A 13,587-nucleotide genomic window follows, 5' to 3' on the forward strand; every position below is an offset into this window, starting at 1 on the left:
GCTCAAAGGTGAGGCTAAGACATAGAACAGAAGAAAAAGGTGCGACGACTGCAGGACGGACCCTTCTCCTTTCCCACAAAGTAAAACCTCGATGTAGTTCTGTGGGGAAGAAGGGCGATAAAAGAGTAAGGAGTTTTTTTAGTGATTTGGCGCAAAAGTGAGTCGTGAGATCCAAACAGCACAGTGCTAGTACGCTACAGACCAGGCTTTTGAAGCCGTTTAAACCTTACTATAAAAACATGTAGGCGTGGCTACGCTGGGCCTGTTAAGCTGAAGGCAATATAGGTTCGAGGAGTGGAAATCACAAATGGATACATTGTAGTGTTTGTATACCTAATCAACTCGAGCTGTGCACCTAAAAGTGGTAAGTGATTTGTCCGCAGATACCTCTTTGACACCCTGAAGCGATTTTTTTTTCGCACCGTGATTATCCTGTTGAAATTCGGTCGGACAACGGAATCTTTGTAGGTGCCGACCGCAAACTGCGTATCAATCTTTGAATCAGATCCTATCACACATCAAGAACATTAGTCGCTTTCCAATCCAATCAACTGGGCCGTCAGCACCGCATATGGGGGGGGGGGGCATCTGGGAGGCCGCCGTGCTAAGCGTCAAGAAGCACCTGATAGCTGAGGTTGGAGAGTCGGCAATCGCGTTTGAGCTTTTGTCATCCTCGTCTTAATTTGCCACCCTAATGTCCCTTATTCAGCGATCCCGACAGTGCCGAAGCCTTACTCCGGCTGGCTCCTTTTCTGATCGGTACGAAGCATCTGCCGGAAAACAGCCGGATCAATAGCGAGAAGTGCAGCAGCAGTCTGAAAGAGTTTGGGATCGATGGAAAACTGAGTACCTGGCTGGTAAGCCTTGAACCTCGCAGCAAGTGGTGTCCAGTTCGTTGACATGGGTCAACTGGTGTTCTTTAGAAATGAAAACGCTCCACCGGAACAATGTAACTGAGCACTCGTGGTTCAGGTTCACCCAGACGCGCCAGGAGTCGTTCGAATGGTGACCCTGCGTTGAGGTTCAAGCCGCGTATCTTTTTTTCTTCCGCAAAACGGCAGTCCAGGTTAGAAATTTTCTAAAAGAAATTTTCCAATCCGAAAAAAGATTCGAATAACCCTAAGGTTAAAACCTCTATAATCGAAATTAAAAAATTAATAATTACATAGTCTTTTGCCCTTTTATCATAGCGCATCCTATATGTATAGCGGTAATTTGTTTCAGTTAAAAAAAAATATCTCAAATCTTGTATATCTACTTTTCTTTCCGCAGATCGAAACAATCCAATAACAACCAAAACCAAAATACTGACGATCAGCAACCGGCGCAGCGGGGCAAGCGAAAAGCTGACCTCAGTCCGCTGAAAAATGACCGTGGAGTGAAACGGTCGGCCCTCGGCAATTTGACTAATGCCGTGGTGCACAACGCAGAAGCCGATGCCGATATCAAGGGTGGAAAGGGGGCAAATGCAATCACGGTAACGACCACCGGTGCTATCACTATAGGCAAGCAGGCTTCCCAGCTGATCCACCAGTTGACTACTAACATCGCAAACAGCAAAAAGACTGCAACATGCAAGACTGCTACGACCGTGAAGGTACGTTTTAGCATAGGTAACCTTAAAAGGTACAGATTAAACTTTTCGATTCGTTTTTTTTCAGACGGAAGTGTTCACCAAACCAGACCCGGACGGACCAAAGACTCGTGCTGCAACGAAAATATTGACCCGTGCGGCCAGTCGCCAACAGCTTAGTGGGAAGAATACAGTAGCTCGTTGTGCCAAAAATGAGACATCCGCTAGCGATACACTTAAGTCGGAACTTTCGGACGTAGCCAACACCATCGTGAAATCGAAAGAGGAAAACAGTTTCCAAGGAGAGAAGCTGCCGTCGATGGTAGACAGATTAGTGACTCAGTTGACTAAGCCAAAGCGTAGGATATCCAATGAGTTTGAGAAGACTGATGATAGTTTGTATGTGTCAGCTCTGGAGGACGTTACCTCCAGCGGATCACTTAGGCTATCGGATAACTTTACGAAGGCTTCTTCCCAGAAAAACACACCAAGTGATGCCACAAAAGTAGAGGAAGACACGTCGTCGCCGCGTAAGCGAACACCCGATGGCGTGGAAGATTACGATTTTGCAAACTGGAACGATGTCTTTCAGATTTCCCATTACGCTCAGGATATTTTTCTTTACCAGAAAGAACGTGAGCCGCAGTTTGCTATACCGGACTACATTTCAAAACAGCCGCATATTAGCAAGTGGATGCGAGCTCTTCTCGTCGATTGGATGGTAGAAATTCAAGAGTCGTTTGAGCTAAACCACGAAACGTTGTACCTTGCAGTGAAGATTGTCGACATCTACCTGTCGAGGGCAGAGGTGCAGAAGGATTCGTTGCAGTTGCTAGGAGCAGCAGCACTTTTCATCGCATCCAAGTATGATGTAAGTCGATGACACAATAATGCAGATGTGAACAGTCTTAATTTATTCGCTTTTTTTTTCTCGTAGGAACGAGTCCCACCAACGGTAGATGATTTCCACTACATTTGTGACGGGGCTTACGAGCGACGCGAGATGATTCTGATGGAGATGACCGTGTTCAAAACGATTGGTTATGATCTGGGCATTCCGTTATCATATCGGTTCCTACGGCGATATGCTCGCGTGAATCGAATCGAGATGAAAGTGTTGACGCTGGCACGCTATATCCTGGAGTTTAGTTTGATGGATTATGCCATCGTACAGCTGCGGGATTCGAAGCTGGCCTGTGCGGCACTATTCATCGCTATGCGGATGAGCAATATGCCTGGCTGGAACAAGACGTTGGAATACTACTCAGGTTGGTGAGAGTTAGTTATTTTATATTCCCGAGTTGGTTTTAGTCGAGTATAAGTTGAAATTAATTGGATTGGTCCCACTTTTTTCCGTGGACTACATAGTTTATCAACACTAACATCTTAATTTTATTCACTGCTTAGGTTACAAAATCGAAGACTTTGCCGAGATCGCCATTCTGCTGAACAACATCATGACCCGCAAACCGAAGGAATCTCTCAACACCGTCCGACACAAGTATTCTCACGAGTTGTTCTTTGAGTCGGCGAAAAAACCTTTCATCACTGATTTGACCAAACTGTTCGACACGACCGACTACCAGCCGTTGCGCTCGCCTGCTCCGACGACTCCGATCGTGTCCATCAGTAGTGTACCGACTACAACCAGATCACAGCAGTCACAAGCCGCGAGCAAAAAAATAACAACAACCACTACAACAGTGTGATACTGGGTAGACCGGTTGTTATTGGTGGCGAACAACGTTTAATCCTTACGATTCACTTGATCCCTTGTGTTCTGTTAAGCACTAGAATGTGGAGGGCGCGGTATCCTCATCCACTCGTTCATCCGTTGGGTAGTTAGTCGAAAAAAAAATAATTATAAAATATATTTGTATGGGTGCGATTTTCAACGCTGTGGCGTATGGCCTATAACGACTAAATGAGTATAAAATAGAGAAACGTGTTTACTGTTTCAGTTTTTTCGTTCATCTTTTTTTAAGATTGTTTATCTATCCTTCCTTAGTCACCTAAAATATATTTGAACTTTTTTTGTAATTATATTTGGTTGTATTTCAAATTATATCTTCCAACTCAATTTCATCAAAAACGAAATGCGTGGGAATGTCATAGTAAAGCGAAACTAGGGAGAAATCCAGACAAAAGAGGCTACGCCACTTTCGATCTCAAAATTGAATTTTTACAAAAGTGTTGATACGAATTCGAATGCAAGATAAGAAAGAACGAGTGAGAAAATTCGACTGAAACACTATGACAGGGTTGTTCAGATTGAGCAACCGACCGTGATAGAGGATTTTCCATCCCTTATTGAGCACAGCAGCAGATTTGTGGTTGGTCCATACGTGGTACGAAAGATAGTAAATTGATGAAATAAAAATTGCCCTGTTGTATGAAGACCTCTCGAATGTCAAAGGGTCTGTATTAAACCTTGCTGAAAACAGTCATTTGTCGAACTGCTTTGTGTGTAAATTTTAGGTAAAACCAAAATCCGCGCCTGTACTACAATAAAGCGTAAATTTTTGTTCCTCTCCCAATAAAGACTGTTGCCATCAGAGAAAACTGTGCTTCATTTCGTGGACGTGAACTGTATACTATCACTCAAGGCCTATTCATTTTTACATGGGACTCTTGGGCGAAAATTGAGTGTGATTTTATGTGTCGAAAACATCTACGTTAAAAACTTGATTTGCTTTAACCCTATTTTGTTTAACAGTTTAATTTATGGCATTTTACCGGAAGTCCAGTTCCGATTCCACATTAGCTAACATATGAATCGATACTAAATCAAACGTGAAAACTAACAGTCGTGTCCGACCAAACACTTTCAATAAGTTGTCAAGCTTCGCATTTCTATAATACTTATAAATGTTAATTTTGTTTGGATTTTGGATACTATTTGTTTCAAAAGAATTTTATCGTCATGGGCGTCAAAACTCTTAGAACGATCTCAGAAGATTGCTTTTTATCGACACGAGACTATCTAACAGTATCCTGATAACATTCGGCCTTGAAAAACACTCCTCGTAGTAAGTTTCTGTGTAAAATATTGCATACTTTATTTTTTCTATAGATAATAACACAAATCCCGAGTACAAGCAATATGAAACATGATCGCTAAATGATGGTGCAAATAATTTGCTTCAAGCACTAGAAATAGGATTCATAACAAACTCCACTTTACCGTCATCGTCACACGAGGAAGTTTCTTCCCTCGGAACAGCCAGCACAAGTTGTCTCAACGCCGGAGCCCATTGAACACAGTCGCTTCCGTGGCCCACAACTATCGACCGATGAATCTCGTTGGCTTCGATTGCTTTCCCATCAGTCAATGCTGAAATAAATAACTTTCTATTATAATGACCCTAACGACGCAGTACAAGTACCTTGAGCTAATCGGTACAACTTCTTTGTTAAACCGTCACCTAATTTGCCTCCGTTCCAATCTCGCTCAATTAGTGCACATCGTTTCCGAATTTCCACCTGTTTGGAACTATCTAGTTTAAGCAGGAGCTGTTCCAGTGCATCTGTAAATATTTTTAACATCGCCGCATTTTCCGGATAAATCGTCACGTCCTGGTCTAGTTTAATCTCTAGATTCTGCTTTGGCGTAGATTTCGGAGGAGTCGAAAGCGATAACAGTTGGGTAGCAGGACTAACCGGTGCACTCGGTGGTTTAGAATCACCAGGAACGAATCGTGGAAGCAAGTTTCCAGTTAGAGAGCCTGTAGGTTGTGCAGGATCTGTAGCGCTTAGTGCAGGGAATGCTACACGTTTGTTTAGACTTAGCTTGCTAGATTGTCCGGGACTTACTCCGGTTGTATTGTAATCGAGTTTAGGGGGATCGTTCCATCCGGGGTCGTGTGCTGTAAGTAGCAAATTTAATATCATTATTATTTATATTTGTTACCAAAGGTGGTTATATTGTGTAGATATACATTTTGTAGCACTACGGTAGTTTTCTCCACTCATTTTGTAGAACGTATTGTAACGATGTTATTCATATAAAAATTGGATAACTAGCTGGACAGATTTTCTAACGTATGCAAAAAAAATATGTAAACAAAATTAGCCGGTGCCGGTGGTTTGACAGGCGGGATTCAGGCGGGATATTAAAATCAATGGCCACAGTTTATATAGAACAGTTAATACCACAGTTACAGTGCACTGAGAAAAAGTAATAGTATTTATGACTTAATTTTACTGATTGGCGATTCTACGTTGAAACCGCTCACAGATAGCGCTGGAAGCAAAGTGTTGCTGATTGGATTCTGTTCTGTCATAGTGCATATATTTTCTGTAAACATTGGTAAAAAAAAAAAAATAACTTGTAAAATATCTTGCGAAAAGAGCGTAAAATAGTGATTTGTAATACTATTTGCAGAGCTATATGTGTTCTGTTCCGAAATGTAATTTGTTGAGCACCGTAGCCGCCGCAACATCATTTCCCGTTCATCCTAAGTTAGGCTAAAGCTTCATGAGATAGTTTAAATTCATGAAACTCTCCAGATCACACGAGGAAAGAATATATCCGGTTAATTGGCGATTTGCGGCAAAACCAAAATTAGTCATGCGACACGTATGATTCAGCTCATGAACTGAAAATGAAATCATAAATGAAGTACAGCACAAATTCGTTAGTTGGGTCACGACTGCGCCCCAACTAGCGAATCGTATCCGTTAATTGGGGCAACTGACAGCTGATAAAAATTACCCAAGGGAAACGCTGATTTTTTGTTTTCTTTCATAAAAAACAAACAGAAATATTTTACAATTCACAAAAGTTGGCTGTTTCCTTCCAGTTTAAAGTTTTTTTTGTGACAAAGTGTTCTTTTTGCCATCAATTATTTTTTGATAAATTCCTTCACATAAAACAGGAAATGGATACACCGTCGGTAAAAGCCGATAAAGCACAAACATACTACGTTGCCCTTAGCTAAAAAAGATTGGATAATGTGATTGAATACATCAGAGATGACCTTCAAAAGTTACTAAACTAATGTCTCTGCGACACAAACTAATTGATGCTGAATGGAAGAAGCGGAATATTTAACACATTTATTTCACTAAAATCATTCCGAAATATGAATTCAAAAAATAAAATTCCATTGAATTTCAAAGTATGATTTTTTTTCTGGATCGCCACAGAAATCAACCAATGAACCCCTTGAAATCAATGACATTCAAACGTCAATCAGTTTTTGACTTTCAGTTTTGACATAAGAGTGTCTTTTAGTTAGGGCATGCCCCAACTAGCGAACACCCAACTAACGAACAGCCCAACTAGCGAACACCCAACTAACGAATTTGCGCTTTACCAACTCGAAACCGTGACCCAATCAGTACCAATATCAATCTCTTTCATACTTTGGACAACGTAGGAGATTCAGTGAAGACACAGACCTACCAGACATGACACTAAGAACAATTCATTGAAAAAATGTGATCATCACTTCGAAATTAATTTCGCTTTGCACACTATCACCGCCTGGTGGCGATCTTTTGAACTCTACCATCTGTTTGACACTTTTCTGTATTTGACATGGCGGTGCATTGGTATGCGTAAATGATTATTATAGACCACAGAAACTAACAACAACCATTAATCAAACGGAAGAGACGCCGAATTCCGAGAAATGTATAGATTTCTTTGCAGGAATCTACACTGTGTGAGCAAGAAGGATTATCTATCATTAACACAGAATTTGATGTGAGCAATTTGATTTTCCGTGCGCTGTAATGTGAACTATTCCTCACAAGTCAGTTTGTGAAGTTAGTGGAAAGTGCACAAACCAAAGTGTTTTTGCTATTGAATTGAAAATGAAAAATAAAATATTTCCGCACAATGCCCAGATTCGCCTTATTTGATTTGCATGTACAATTACAATTAACTACTATGAATATTATTGGTTTATACAGTTGACACATAGAAGGTATGTGTGCGCGGTTCTATCACATTCGCCCGAATGACATACGCCCGAAAGTCATTTACCCGAATGACGTTCGCCCGAAAACCATTTACCAGAATGGACCATTTACCCGAATGCCATAAACCCGAATGGACCACTCGCCCGAATGTCATTAACCCGAATACCACATTCACTCATGCATTATTTAAAATCGGTAATTGTCTAGTTTAGTGACTTTAGTGATAGAAGTTCGACTTTAATGCGGTTTTTTGCCAAAAGGATGTATTTTAACCTAAATAAACCAAATCCGAGTGGGAAATGTGAAATCTGTAACCAAAATTTGATAAATTGAACAATAATAAGCGAGCTTATACAGCGGAGCTAGTGTGTTGCGGCTTGGCCGCATATCCGAGACCAAGGATCCGAAGCGACGCAAAGCCGCTGAGGTTCCGTAGGACGAGGCGTTGATCCACCCGTCGCCGGAGTTATAAGCAAACCTGTGATCCTCTTGTTTGCCCGGTTTACTCAAACATAGGGGTTATAGCTAGTTTAAAGCCGACTGAGCGGCAGCGAAGTCGGACAGTGCACCAGAAAGCGATGTCGCGTAGCCACATTAGTCAACCGTACACTGACCAATGTGGCTATACGACATCGCTTTTAGGTGTACTATCCGATGTCGCTGAGCTTCCGTTGCCAACACCACAAATGCTCTTCAGGTGCAAACTTATGCATATAGGGCGTAGTTGTCAGCTCAAGTGGTGGAAAAGTGTGATAAACCGGTCAAAATAATAAGAAATGTTATATATTAAGATGTTCCGTTAACGAATTGAATCAATTAAATTAGTAATTATATGGTGGAAGTCCATTTGGCACAACACCGTTAGTAAATAGTAGCTCATAAATGTTACGTGGCGAAGCTAGTGTGATGCGGCTTTGCCACAATTACCGAGGTCGAGGAACCGAGGCGGAGGTCCCTACTCTGAAAACCTGTGATCCATTGTATGCTTGGTTTACTGAGACATAGGGGTTGCTTCCTTCTTTAAATATGAGCAGTTCTTTGAGTTTGTATACCAAATAGCCCTCGCAATCAAACCGGTGATCCACTCGTTTGCCCGGTTTACTCACACTTAAGGATTGATTCCTTCTTTTAAACATGAACAAATCCTTGGATCTGCATGCCAAATAAGTTTGCAAAGAAACTGTTGATCCACTCGTCTGCCCGGTTTACTCATGCATAAGGGCGGATTCCTTCTTTTAAAACAAGAGCAATATCGTGAATCTATATTCCAAATAGCTCTCTACGTAATATTGGATTTCGAGACAGCTGTGATAAACGTTGCTAGAAGAGTTTTTCCCGGTGCTGCCCATCTAAACCAAAGTTGTTTTCAGAAAAATAAAACAACTTGGCCATCAGACAAAATATTCGGAAGATCACCAAATACAACTAATATACAAACAAGTTGTTGCCTTGGCTTTCTTGCCCCATCAAGGTATTCCAATGGCACTCGAAGAATTGAGGAAAAGTTGTCCAAAGCGAGGTCCAAAGGCTCTCGGCGATTTTTTGGATTACATTAGTAAAAATTGTATATTCGGTAGGAAGGAAACTAATCAAAAAGTTTCTCGATAAACGTTTTTTGCCCCCCGCTTCGTGGTCAGTTTTCGAACATGTATCGAAAAAGATTCCTAGAACCACCAATAATGTGGAAGACTAGCACAATAAATGGAACGGTTTGTTAAGCCGTGGAAATTCTATGGTGTGTTCAAGCAGTTGCAGCTTGAAGAGAAAATCCTTAGTACGTATGTTTTACGTACACTACAAGCGGTACCAACAGCTAAAAAGTCTAAAAAAAACTCACGAAAGGACCTAAAACTGGAAACCCTAGTTAAATCATACAAACCAGGCGATTGGATTAACTATTTGACTGGTATAGCTTTAGTGTTAATTTCTTCATAGCATCAAATGTAATAAAATTTATATTTCATCTTAATAAATTAAATTTTTTCGATTGACATTTAGATGTTTTTCGGGTATATGGAATTCGGGCGAATGGCATTCGGGTTTATGTTGCATTCGGGCGAATGTCTTTCGGGCGTTCGTGGCATTCGGGTGAATGACATTCGGGTTTATGTGACATTCGGGCAAATGTCCTTCGGGTAAATGGCTTTCGGGCGAATGTCATTCGGGCGAACGTGACAGAATCGTGTGCGCGTGATAACAATAACATTTCATCTTCATATGAGTTTTAAGCGCTTCGAAGCAAATAGAATTAACGTTTGGATTTTTTTCAGTGTTGGGTTTCGTCGGTGAACAATTTTCGTCAACATACTAATCGCCAGATTTAATCCGTGATAATTTGGTTCAACCAACTAATCGGCCGATTTAGTTGGTTGAAATAGACCGATCTCAACAGATTTCGTCGGTCATATTTAATCGGTTGTCGCGTCGATAGACGCTCACGTTAAACTCCCATAAGAGTCGGTGCAACAATCGACCGATTATTTGGTGGCATAGTCGGCCAATTGTGCCGACGCAAACTGATTTAGTCGGTGGGAAAATCAGGAGGATTTTCTATGGGGTAGCATTTAATTCGCAGTGTCAAAATAATTAAAAGGCTCATTTCCAATGATCTGGTTAGAAACGTCTCATGGATTGCACATTTCAAAATAATCTGTATAATTGGCAACTCTGTTTAGGTTTCAAAAGCAATTTTAACATTGAGAAGCCCCCTGAATACCGTTTTCAAATTTTTTCCCTTTCCTCCTGGATGAAGTGTGTGCTCTTTTAGCGCAACGCTAGCGTCTTTTGCACCACTAGCGTGAAGGCGTAAATGTTAGCCATATTTTAGAGAGAACCAAGACTGTAATCGAAAAACGTGAAATTAGATAAAATTCAAGATTGTTTTGTGCTAGAAAACGTAGAGAATTTGATTCACGATGACTGACGCTGATAGCCAGTCGGCTGACGGCAGCAGCGCTTTGCTTGTGACTAGTGGTTCCGGTAAATATCTCCGGTTTTTTATGTACTGATATACGTGTTGTAATTGCAATTTATTAATCGCACGGTTAATATAACGTGTTTCATTCCCGCAGCAAATGAAGAGGACGTGAATAACAACAGTACTTCCGAGCAACAGTTGAATACATCCCGTGGCGAAGTACAATTTTCTCGCATACTCGATGCTTCAGTCCCCCAAATCTACCGGAGCGAGTATCCGGTTACGCAGATCAATGGTTGCCGTCAGTATGGCCCACCAATGAACTGGACTGGACCGATTCCTGGCTTCGGCTGTGAGATCTACGTGAAGCGTATCCCACCGGATTTTACTGAATCGGAATTGGTACCGGTGTTTGAGCGTTTCGGTCGGTAGGTATCAGTATCATAATTTGAAACAAACATATTTAGTATTATATATTGTAACAGGCTGTATGAGATGCGGCTAATGATGGACTACAACAACCAAAATCGCCGATACTGTTTTGTGCGTTACACAACCGAAGAAGATGCGAAAGTGGCAATCGAAGTCCTGAATCATCATTTTGTTAAGGAAGATCAAATGCTCGAAGTCCAAAAATCTTTTGAAAAGTGTCGTCTATTTGTGGGAAATTTACCGAAAGATCTTGATCGTAAAACGATCGAAATTTCGTTCCGCTCACTTTTTCCGGAAATGACTAGATTTGTAATGCATAACCGAATAGCTGACGGGGAAAAGAATCGCGGTTTTGCCTTTATGGACTTCCCGGATCACGCGGCGGCTCTGCGAGCAAAAAAGGAAACCACTCCGGGTTGCATGCGAATGTGGGATCGTGATATTAAGATCGTCTGGGCCAACCCACAACGGTCGCTGGATCACTCTGGGGTGGACGAAGTTAAGACACTGTTCGTACGAAACATCGACCTAACGGTCAACTCGAAAGATCTGTACGATCTCTTCACCCGGGTGGTACCCCGGCAGGACATTATCAAGATATCCCGGGTGCGAGAGTTTGCATTTGTTGAGCTTGCTTCGCGCGAGCAGGCAGAGCTGGTTATGTATGCTATCCAGGGGTACACGCTGAATAAGTTCTCGCTGGATATTGAGTGGGCTATGCCACCACTTAGGTAAGTTTGTGTTGAATGTGTAATGGCTGCTATATGCTTTAAAAGTGTTGGCACTACTACATGACTTGCACGACCATCCTGATGCGTTTCATTGGCACGTGACGTAAAGATAGTAAAATACTTTTGTCTATATCCTATGCTATGTACTATGGGCTTCCCTATTTACATGAAATTGACTTACAATTATAGGCAGTATGTATCAGTGGTGATTGACGCACTTCTCAACAAATTAAGTAATAAATGGAAAATTTCTTTTTTTTTTTTGAATTTGAGTGATTCAGAGGGAGTAATTTAATCCTCAGTTCAAGAACCATTCAAATTTCCAAAGTGTGTTGTCCTAAGATTGTATGAAATTTAGGGAGACAAAACTGAATCTTTTAGGTAGGCAAATAACTGCCACATTTTCAAATTTTGATGTACCCAGCGAATAACGAACACATTGATAAATTACATAGTTTCCAATGTTGAGTAACTTCGACACACAAATTAACTGACACACCGAATAACTCGTAGACCCACCTGCAGGAACTCGTTCCACAACATGAAGAACTACGATTTTGACTCGTTGCTACGCATCAAGTGCATCGCCAACGGTTGGGACCTACCTATCATACTGTACGGGCGTGTGTTTACGCTTAGCTGCCTGCAGTACGCAACGCTTATTCTGCGCAATAAAGGTCAAGTGCATGTTTACTTTGTCGAAATCTTCATCACCGGATTGGTCGACGTACAGAGCCGAATCTGTGAAGCGATCATTTCTCTGATTCTCGAAAGTGGAACGCTTCCGTTGCCGCATCTGGTGCTTAAGTTGAAAAATGATTCGATGATGTTGGGTGAGATAGATGCTGTTTAACAACAGTGTAAAATGTACAATGACAAATTATTTTTCTTTCAGTTGGTTCAGTATCATCGTTGGCACAGCCAGTCATGAATCTAGCTCGCAATGTGGACCAATCGCAAAAATTGTTCTGGAATGAAATAGTCGACTTATGCGCGGCTGCTCATAAGCTTACACAGTTTTCCTTCGACAAATTATACGCGCTCTATCACCGAGAACTCGAAAAAGGTATACCGTTTCCCTATCTCGAGTCGATCGTACTGAACGATCGAATCATCGGCTGCCTTCATCAGTCCTTTCGCTGTCGCCCAGCACTGAACCGGAAACTGGACGATCGCGAAATCATTTTGGTTCTGTGTGATCAGTATACGCTAACGAACTACAATTTCACCAAAAAGGATAATTACATAGCCGAGCCACTGTCCATGGTGGATGCTATCGGTCTGAGCACGATTACCTACAAAATACTACCCATGTTGCCATCCCGTTTCGTGCAGGCCAGCTGTGGACGAAAAATCGAGGCTGTCTTTTTTGGCTTGAATCCCTACTCGAACACAGAAGTTCCCGGCGGGTTAGCCTTGTGCATGCCTAACCCCGACAATATGGTTCAAGTCAGAAATGACTACCGCCAACCACCGCGTAGCTACTATTCGCACCAGAGTCTGAACCTTCCTCCGGCGCTGATGCCTCCGCAGCATTCGCATCCGTCGATGTACGTACCACCGCTTCCACCACCACCACCTGGATACTATAACGAGGGCAATCTGTTGGCCCAGGCAATGCAACAGCTCGGATTCACCCAGCATCAATTTGTGCCCCCGCAAACGTTCTTTGGACCACCGACAGCGATGAGCGCTGGTCCACCACCGCCGCAGCTTAATGGTCATTTGATGGCGCCACCGTATTATTTCTGAAATTTAAAAGTTTAGACTAACTAGTGCGTAAGTGAAAAGCGACACTTATGATAAGGGTAAAGATGCGACATATTTTTCGAAACATTTTTTTCTATGGCAATGAAGTGCATCATGAATTTTATTTCTTTCTGACGAATATTGGCGAATGGCAAGTTTTTATTTGAATGTGCTTATGGTAGTGTTGACGTTTGTTTGAATTAATCTTTTAACGATAAGACGATACACGTGTATTGATTGATACCTGAACATTTGTT

General features: G+C 41.8%; 3 protein-coding genes across 6 annotated transcripts in view; 2 read left to right on the forward strand and 1 right to left on the reverse strand.

Moving 5' to 3' along the window:
- Window positions 1–4,135, forward strand: part of LOC131679226 (G2/mitotic-specific cyclin-B3) — a 49,635-nt gene extending 45,500 nt beyond the window's left edge. For all 4 annotated transcript variants that reach the window (XM_058959911.1, XM_058959903.1, XM_058959927.1 and 1 more), the window contains exons 3-6: window positions 1,273–1,597; window positions 1,662–2,444; window positions 2,511–2,841; window positions 2,981–4,135. In XM_058959911.1, the coding sequence (XP_058815894.1) occupies window positions 1,273–1,597; window positions 1,662–2,444; window positions 2,511–2,841; window positions 2,981–3,282 (1,741 nt within the window). In that variant the 3' untranslated portion in view covers window positions 3,283–4,135. The remainder of the gene's footprint in view (window positions 1–1,272; window positions 1,598–1,661; window positions 2,445–2,510; window positions 2,842–2,980) is intronic.
- Window positions 4,136–4,607: 472 nt separating this feature from the next.
- LOC131676391 (steroid receptor RNA activator 1-like) lies at window positions 4,608–5,649 on the reverse strand. The gene is made up of 3 exons (XM_058955458.1): window positions 5,512–5,649; window positions 4,960–5,439; window positions 4,608–4,907 (listed from the first exon to the last, which is right to left on the reverse strand). The coding sequence occupies exons 1-3, from the start codon at window positions 5,543–5,545 to the stop codon at window positions 4,717–4,719; spliced, it is 705 nt and encodes a 234-aa protein (XP_058811441.1). The 5' UTR covers window positions 5,546–5,649; the 3' UTR covers window positions 4,608–4,716.
- Window positions 5,650–10,350: 4,701 nt separating this feature from the next.
- Window positions 10,351–13,587, forward strand: LOC131679270 (uncharacterized). The gene is made up of 5 exons (XM_058959977.1): window positions 10,351–10,480; window positions 10,573–10,846; window positions 10,904–11,581; window positions 12,107–12,414; window positions 12,477–13,587. The coding sequence occupies exons 1-5, from the start codon at window positions 10,417–10,419 to the stop codon at window positions 13,331–13,333; spliced, it is 2,181 nt and encodes a 726-aa protein (XP_058815960.1). The 5' UTR covers window positions 10,351–10,416; the 3' UTR covers window positions 13,334–13,587.

The sequence above is a fragment of the Topomyia yanbarensis genome, chromosome 1, assembly GCF_030247195.1.
Source record: "Topomyia yanbarensis strain Yona2022 chromosome 1, ASM3024719v1, whole genome shotgun sequence".
Classification (NCBI taxonomy): domain Eukaryota; kingdom Metazoa; phylum Arthropoda; class Insecta; order Diptera; family Culicidae; genus Topomyia; species Topomyia yanbarensis.

What these genes read in the sequence shown, in the direction of transcription:
- LOC131676391 (XM_058955458.1), bottom strand. Translation starts at nt 5,545, where the DNA reads ATGAGTGGAGAAAACTACCGTAGTGCTACAAAAT. An exon ending in CTACCGTAGTGCTACAAAAT is followed by an intron (nt 5,440 to 5,511) that starts GTATATCTACAC and finishes TGCTACTTACAG; the next exon opens with CACACGACCCCGGATGGAAC. An exon ending in GTTGTACCGATTAGCTCAAG is followed by an intron (nt 4,908 to 4,959) that starts GTACTTGTACTG and finishes TATTTATTTCAG; the next exon opens with CATTGACTGATGGGAAAGCA.
- LOC131679270 (XM_058959977.1), top strand. Translation starts at nt 10,417, where the DNA reads ATGACTGACGCTGATAGCCAGTCGGCTGACGGCAGCAGCGCTTTGCTT. An exon ending in TGGGCTATGCCACCACTTAG is followed by an intron (nt 11,582 to 12,106) that starts GTAAGTTTGTGT and finishes ACCCACCTGCAG; the next exon opens with GAACTCGTTCCACAACATGA. An exon ending in AAATGATTCGATGATGTTGG is followed by an intron (nt 12,415 to 12,476) that starts GTGAGATAGATG and finishes TTTTTCTTTCAG; the next exon opens with TTGGTTCAGTATCATCGTTG.